At 40.7% G+C, this 8,375-nt stretch overlaps 1 protein-coding gene across 1 annotated transcript; it reads right to left on the bottom strand.

Annotated features, from left to right (window-relative positions):
• Positions 1–3,510: 3,510 nt before the first annotated feature.
• Positions 3,511–8,369, bottom strand: LOC124232410 (protocadherin gamma-A8-like). Its single transcript, XM_046649375.1, has one exon. The coding sequence runs from the start codon at positions 6,239–6,241 to the stop codon at positions 3,731–3,733; it is 2,511 nt and encodes an 836-aa protein (XP_046505331.1). The 5' UTR covers positions 6,242–8,369; the 3' UTR covers positions 3,511–3,730.
• Between the last annotated feature and the right edge of the window lie 6 nt (positions 8,370–8,375).

The following is an 8,375-nucleotide window of genomic DNA, read 5'->3' as shown; positions in this document are numbered from 1 at the left end:
GTTTTACCAGCTAGGATAGTCACAATAGCGTGCCTAACTGAACGAGCTATGTTTTTATGTTAATATATTTAATATCTTAAACTATAAAGCATTCTCTAAGGTATCTTTTCTTTTTTCCCAAAATAATTAGAAATATCACGTTGGATTTTTATACAAACCTACATGTATATTGGTTCATTCATTTCACCAATCCACAAACCTACTTTGAACTCTTGTCTTGTGCTAAGTACTGCCCTCGTCAGTGGCGATATAACAATGAACAAGACACAGGTCTTGCCATCGGAGAGTTTGTCCTCTACTTATTTCACAAATTCATTTCTCTTTATTAGCTATGACATGTGAAATAATTTTTAACCTGCTTTGATTGATCCCTGTTTCCCCCACTTCTAAGTAATGCTGTTTCATAGCACACATATTAGAGAACATCAGTACTGTTGAAAGCTATTTTGTAAAGTTGTGCAGTTTTGTACTAATCCTCAAACATCTCCTCCTACTGATAATATCAACAGTCTCTTTATAAAAATAACTTAATTTTATTCTTCTGACTACCTCAAGAAGTATTCATTAAAAAAAAACTGCTCCTGTCATGTAGCCAAGAGATGATTTACTCTACCCTCTTCTCCACATCTCCACATTACTTGGGTTACGTAACACGCAATATAGTACATAAATTCATTCGTAAAAGTCACTGGGGGAAATGCTTATCTTTTCTTCAATACAAAGTCACAAAGGGATATTCCTCATCTATGTCCCTAGGTTATACTGAAGCAATGACTTTGGAATTGGAGGAATTAAGCTCATGGTAAGTATTTACACAAATTTACTGACTACAGTGACATTATTCTAATTATTTTACTCCATTTATTACAATTTTTTTTGACGATTAATGAATAGTTTGAGCAAGAGTAAGGATTTTCTTTTGGGGGGAGCTTTCCACACACTTTTAAAAATTGCAAAGTGTCTGGAACAGAATTGAAAGCCCAGCAATAAAACCACACATCTATGGACAGCTAATCTTTGACAAAGGAGCTGAGGGCCTACAATGGAGGAAAGAAAGTCTCTTCAACAAATGGTGCTGGGAAAACTGGACAGCCACATGTAAAAGAATGAAAATCAACCATTCTTTTTCACCATTTACTAAAATAAACTCAAAATGGATCAAAGACCTAAAGATTAGGCCTGAAACAATAAGTCTTCTAGAAGAGAATACCGGCAGTACACTCTTTGACATCAGCTTCAAAAGAATCTTTTCAGACACCATAACCCCTCACATGAGGGAAACAATAGAAAGAATAAACAAATGGGACTTCATCAGACTAAAGAGCTTCTTAAAGGCAAGGGAAAACAGGATTGAAACAAAAAAAACAGCCCACTAATTGGGAAAAAATATTCACAAGTTATTTATCTGACAAAGGGTTAATCTCCATAATATACAAAGAACTCACACAACTCAACAATAAAAAATCAAACAACCCAGTTACAAAATGGGCAGGGGACATGAACAGACATTTCTCCAAAGAAGATATACGGATGGCCAATAGACACATGAAAAGATGCTCATCATCACTAATCATCAGGGAAATGCAAATCAAATCTACACTAAGATATCACGTTACACCTGTTAGAATGGCAAAAATATCCAAAACCAAGAGTGACAAATGTTGGAGAGGCTGTGAAGAAAAGGGAACCCTCATACACTGTTGGTGGGAATGCAAACTGGTGCAGCCACTATGAAAAACAGTATGGAGATTCCTCAAAAAGTTAAGAATAGAAATACCTTATGACCCAGCCATCCCACTACTGGGTATCTCTCCCAAGAACCTGCAATGAGCAATTCCAAAAGTTCCCCACACCCCTATGTTCATCGCAGCATTATTCACAATAGCCAAGTCATGGAACCAACCTAAGTGCCCAGCAACTGATGATTGGATAAAGGAGATGTGGTATATATATACAATGGAATACTACTCAGCCATAAAAAGGACAAACTCGTCCCATTCACAACAACATGGATAGACCTTGAGGGTATTATGTTGAGTGAAATAAGCCAGACAGAGAAAGACGAACTCTGTATGACTCCACTCATAGGTGGTAGTTAACATATGGACAAAGAGAACTGATCGGTGGTTGCCAGGGGAAAGGGGGGTGGGGGGAGGGCACTAGGGGTGAAGTGGTGTACCTACAACATGACTAACAATGATGTACAACCGTAATTTCACAAGGATGTTAACTTTCATAACCTTAATTAAAAAAAACTAAAAAAAAATTGCAAAGTGTCAATAATATAGTTATCCCCTCAAATGACTGTGTGCCAAAACACTACAGAAAATATGACGTTAACTCCCACTCACTGTATATGCAAAAGAGGAGGGAACACTTCAAGATCTTTCAGAAGTCTCCTTTTTATTACTAACTAATGATTTCTTGTGTTTTCAACTCTTATCTGATGACAAATCAGGGATTACTTTTATTAAAATGCTATAAGAAGGAATACCAAAGACATATGGTCCAGATAGAATCATTTTAATTTGAATTAATCAGCTTGTTTAGAATATGAGTGCATGAAACTTCTGTTCTTAAAGTCAACATGTGCAAACCCTCTCACCATAAGAACACAGCACATTTCACACGACTACACAATCAAAACAGCTCAGTGGAACTGTATTGAAACATGTTCTTCTGTATTTTACAAAAGTCACTTTCAACAGTTTAAAATAACATTTCATTTCAAATCTGACTTTATTGCTTTTGGTTTTTTTTGGGGGGGGGGGGCAATGGCCATTTTAGACTTTAGGTTCCACGTCTCCATTGGTACAAAACCCTTGGTCACCACTGATACAGAAACTGAACATTTAGGGACAATCTCACCTACCAGGATCCACCCTCTAAAATGTGTTTATGCTTTGAAATATGACAAGACATATTAAAGCTTTGAAGGATACTGAAGCAGAAGACTTAGGGCTAAGAAAAGAGGTTTAAAGTGAAGAAATCTTCAAGAGCCTAGTTTTAGATCCAAACCCTAAACATAAATCCTAAAAATCCTGAGATGTATTTTACTTTTATTAAGCTAATACAGGAATTAAAAGTCTCAATAATTTTTCCTGGGGCCGGCCCATAGCCAAGTGGTTAAGTTCCCCCGTGCTTCCCTTAGGGGGCCCAGAGTTTCCCTGGTTCAGATCCTGGGCATAGACAGGGCATCGCTCATCAGGCCATGCTCAGGCTGCATCCCACATAGCACAACCAGAGGCACTCACAACTAGAATATATAACTATACTGGGAGGCTTTGGGGAGAAGAAGAAGAAAAAAAAAAAGAAGATTGGCAACAAATGTTAGCTCAGGTGCCAATCTTTAAAAAAAATAATTTTTACTCAGCTGTAATATATAGGAGTAAATATAAATATATACACATAATGGCATTCTCTGTACTCCACCATATATATATATGTGGTAAGTTATAATATATAACTTACTATGTGTGGTGGGGTAACTACTTCTTAAGTGAATAAGTGATAAGTGACAATTATAGTAAAATACGGAAGGTTTAAAACATTGAGAGTTCACATTTAAACAATCTTGTCCAAGCCTTTGAAAAGCAAATGACACCACAAACTATAATTAGAGCTCAACTTTATAGTATCACAATTAAAATAAACCCAAAACTTTGTAGTACACCTTAAAAAATATTTCAAACTTCTTCACAATACGTGTTTCAGATGACGTAAATTAAATTTATACCCAATATAATTTCTCTGAGAAACGTAAACAAAGAACTGAACTCACCTGAACAGACGCAGCTTCATCCGTACGTTGCTGAAAATCTATGGATGTTAACAAGGGATCCTTTTTCTCACAGCTCTCCTGGCTGAGGAGTGTGTCCGCGTAGTTGGGCTGGGGGAAGATCAGGTGACTCTTCCGCGAGTCCGCAGTGAGGGAGACCTCGTGGGAATAGGTCTGCAGGAAAGCGAGCACCCCGTCCACACCCACAAAGTGCGAGGTGGCCACGCCCCCCAACCCGCTTCCTGAAGCCTGGAGCAGGCGAGACTTGTGCCAGCGCCGCAGTCTGAGCGCCAGCAGCACTATGACAAAGGCGAGGAAGATGCAGGAGACTGCTGCCACCGCCACCACCAGGTACAATGTGAGATCTGAATCATCAGAGTTGACAGGGGTCCTGATGCCGCCCAGGTCGGCCAGGACGTCTGGGATGCTGTCAGCCACAGCCACGGTGAGAGTCACAGTGGCTGAGAGTGGGGGCTGGCCGTGGTCCTGGACGACCACCACCAGGCTCTGCTTGAGAACGTCTCTGTCCAGAAGGGCCCGCGCCGTCCGCACCTCTCCCGTGTGCAACCCCACTGCAAAGAGCCCTGGCTCACTGGCCTTGAGCAGGCGGTAGGACAGCCAGGCGTTCTGGCCTGAGTCTCTGTCCACTGCCACCACTTTCGTCACTAGGTAGCCAGGTTCTGCAGAGCGGGGTGCCAGCTCTACGCCAGTGGAACCATCGTTGGGGAGCACAGGGTACAAGATCTCTGGCACGTTGTCGTTCTGGTCCAACACACTCAGACTCAGAGACACGTTGCTACTGAGTGGAGGGTCCCCACCATCACTGGCAATCACCAGTAGCTGCAAGTCTCGGATTTGCTCATAATCAAAGGAGCGCAGTGCATACAAGACACCGCTGTCAGAGTTGATGGAGACATAGGAGGAGAGAGGTGCCCCCATGATGGTGTCCTCCATCAGAAAGTAAGTGACTCGGGCGTTTTCATCACTGTCGGGATCATGGGCGGTCACAGAGAAGATGGAGGCTCCTCTGGGGTTGTTCTCTGGGATATAGGTTGAGTAGGAGGCATGAGAGAAAGTGGGAGCATTGTCATTTGTGTCTGCCACATGCAAGGCAATATGAGTTTCAGTAGACAGAGGCGGGGTTCCTCGATCTGAGGCTATCACTGTGATATTGTACATAGAGATCTTTTCTCTGTCCAAATATTTCCATGTCACCAATCTATAATAATTATCTATTGATTTTTCTAATTGAAAAGGCAAATTATCACGTGTGTAACAGACAACTTGACCATTCTTCCCAGAGTCTCGGTCATGCACATTCAAGAAGGCAATTACTGTCCCAGGAAGAGTATTTTCCAAGACCGGGCTAAACAGAGATGTAACGACCACTTCGGGTCTATTGTCATTTACATCTTCCACTGAAATGAGCACTTTGGTCCTCCCCAGAAGTGCCCCCACATCTTCAGCTTGTATTTCTATTTCATAAAATGCACATTCTTCATAATCTAGATTCTTTGCTGTTGATATTTCCCCAGTATTTTCATTAAGCTCGAATAATGGAGATTGTTTTTCACTAATTTTCCAGAATTTATACGCCACTCTTCCGTTGGCTCCCTCATCCGGGTCGCTAGCTCTTACAGTAAGCAGACGGGTGCCCTGGGGCACGTCCTCTGGGACTTTCACTCGGTAAATCGGTTGAGCAAAAACAGGGGCATTGTCGTTTGTATCCAACACTGTCACCTGGATGTGCACTGTGCTGGAACGACGCGGATCGCCGCTGTCGGAGGCGGTGAGGACCAGGTGGTGAGCAGCCTCTTCCTCACGGTCCAGGGCCCGCTCCAGCACCAGCTCTGGGTTTATAGTTCCGTCGTCTCCAGTTTGCACGTCCAGGGAGAAGTGGTGACTGGGGCTGAGCTGGTAGCTCTGCAGGGAATTCAAGCCTACATCCGGGTCAACAGCCTTTGGGAGTGGATAACGTGTTCCAGGTGCAGCGATTTCGTTAATTTTTACTTCCAGATTTTCGACTTGGAATTTCGGGTTGTTATCATTGATATCAGTGATTTCTATTTCTATCCCAAAAAGTTTCCCTCCATCCTCTACCAGGATGTTGATATTTACAAGACACCGCGCGCTCTGAGCACAGAGCTCCTCCCGGTCTACCCTGCCTGCAGTGATTAAGCGGCCGGTTCTCCGGTTCAGAGCAAAGAGCTGTATCCTACCTCTGGAGACGATGCGGACTCCGCGCTCCGCCAGCTCCCGGGGTTCCAGCCCCAGGTCCTTGGAGACGTTACCCACGAAAGATCCTTTGTCGCTCTCTTCTGGCACCGAATAGTGGATCTGTCCTCCCCCAATCTCCCACAGCGTGCCCAGGAGCGCGCACAGCAGGACCAGCTCTCCGCGTCCTCGGTAATCCCTTGGGGCAGCCATTGTTCCTTCGCTAAGGAATCCACTCAGAATCTTCATTGGGCATTTGTGTCTTGTTTACCTTTTTGCTGCAGCTATGGAGATGATCTTATCGAAAGCTGGAGCGTCCCAAATTTAGAGACGGAGTTTCGCTGCAGCCCCTGCAGTTGTTTTGTGGGATCTGTAGGTCTTTGCGAGGTGCAGCCCTGAATATCAGGACCGCGGAGTTTGCTTACATTTATCTCCAAGTAGGTGAACAGCGGCGCTTAGAGTCCCAAGCAGTTACTGCACCCATTTAGATATGTAACATTGTATGCTAGGTTACTGAGGAAAAAGTACTACTTGCTTTTTATAGTTTGTTTTGAATTTAATTTGTCCCTAAATTAATATTTTAAAAGTAATTACCAAGAAATGTGGGATGAAGTAGGGTTAAAGTCTTACAAAGTATTATTAAATAATCAGATTTATGGTTTAGCATTACTACTAAAATTTCTGGAATACATTTACTCTTTTAAAAAATAAATTATTAAAATTTTATTTATTATGCTCTGAGCTTTATTATAAATGTCTTCAATATCTATTGTCAAATAAGTAAGAACACCAGTGGTCACTGGAAATTAATTCATTTTTAGACTAAAATAGACCTATTGGAGATGTTTGACTCAAAACGTTGTTTTATTTGGTTTAGAGCAATTAATCATTATAGTAAGCTTTCTGTAGAGTTGTTGCTTTTTCATTTTCTTTATAAAATGTCATAATTACACATTGGCAATATTTTCAAATTAATATGGTGAAATTTTAACAGGTTAAGGTCTTTTCAAGGTTTATCAGAGATTATACTATTTTGCTAGTTTTATTTAAATTATTTATATTTTTTCTATTTGAATAGAAAATACTTGAAAGGTACAAATGAATATACATTGAAAAGCAAATCTCCATACCCTTCTTCCCCCAATGACAGATGATTTACATTTTAGAGTAGACTTACTCAACTTCTTAAGTAGACATATTCTAAAGTTATTTTTACCTTAATTAGTACTTTGATCAAAAGAATTACAAACACAGTAAGGAACATGTAAGGAAGCAGTTACTAAGGGGAAATCTAGCAAAGGCTAACACAACATATTATCATCTTGTGTATATATTTGTATGCACATCAGACTGGCAATTTTGTCTAAAATTTGAAGAATTCAAGACTCTGTTTTCCTCCTTGAGATAGTAGAATGACCAGAAGACCTCTAGCTACATTAGTTTAGGGCTCCAAAAAAGACAGTTCAAAAATTATATAGGAGTGTGTGTGAGAGAAGCAACAGAGGTGAAAACATCTTTTCTTTGATGGAGGAGCCTATGGAATGAGCTTCGACACAGATTAATCCTGAAATCCTATGCAGCAAGTAAGGAGAACAGACTTTTGCCTTCTGATGAGCATAATGGATCTACTGTTCACTCAAGCGATTTTACACTCACACACGCGTGCACACACGGTACATTGCATACGATTACAGTGAGTCCATCTACCTACAAATACAGGTTAAAATACCTTATTCTAGGAGCTTTGGAAACAAAAGGGAGGTAAATATAAGAAATAAAACATCAAATTAGTATGGAAACCATAACAGTTAAATCAGTTAAGAAAAATAACTAATTTTAGCTTAAAATGTTTTGCTTTAAAGGTTTATCTAAATTACTGCCTACTTTTACATTTACAGTATGTCCAAACCAGAAGAAGAAATCATTGTACATTAAGCGATAGGAAGAAAATCTCAGGGAAAAATTCATTGGTTTTTATGAGAGGGCCTCGAACATTGTCCAATGTTTCCCTTTGTAGATAAAACCATACCCTCACTGCTTTGAAAATCTGAGTCTGGTAAGACAACCCTAAAAGACACATAATTGCTCCTACTTCAACCTCCCTTGAAGAATGGGTAACAGATTTTTGACTGGCTACAACTTTCTTAAAGACAATTTTAGATCTGAAAATTGTTTGTTTTCCTGTGAATATGGAGAACTGGGTAGACCATAAGAAGCAGGTTATGCTTAAAGGAAACTCACCGGCTGGAAGGCTGACTCACTGGAATTACAAATCGGAAATAACGGCCCAGACGAATCACCACAAAGCATGTCTTGTCCTGAACCCAACTGCTCAGTACATTTTAGAAAATTAAACTCTGTCTTTCCAGTACGGGCAACGCAC

The sequence above is a fragment of the Equus quagga genome, unplaced genomic scaffold (assembly GCF_021613505.1).
Source record: "Equus quagga isolate Etosha38 unplaced genomic scaffold, UCLA_HA_Equagga_1.0 HiC_scaffold_5760_RagTag, whole genome shotgun sequence".
NCBI lineage: Eukaryota > Metazoa > Chordata > Mammalia > Perissodactyla > Equidae > Equus > Equus quagga.
Note: the sequence above shows the minus strand (reverse complement) of the source record. Positions and strands in the feature narration are given on the sequence as shown.

What these genes read in the sequence shown, in the direction of transcription:
- LOC124232410 (XM_046649375.1), bottom strand. Translation starts at nt 6,241, where the DNA reads ATGAAGATTCTGAGTGGATTCCTTAGCGAAGGAACAATGGCTGCCCCA.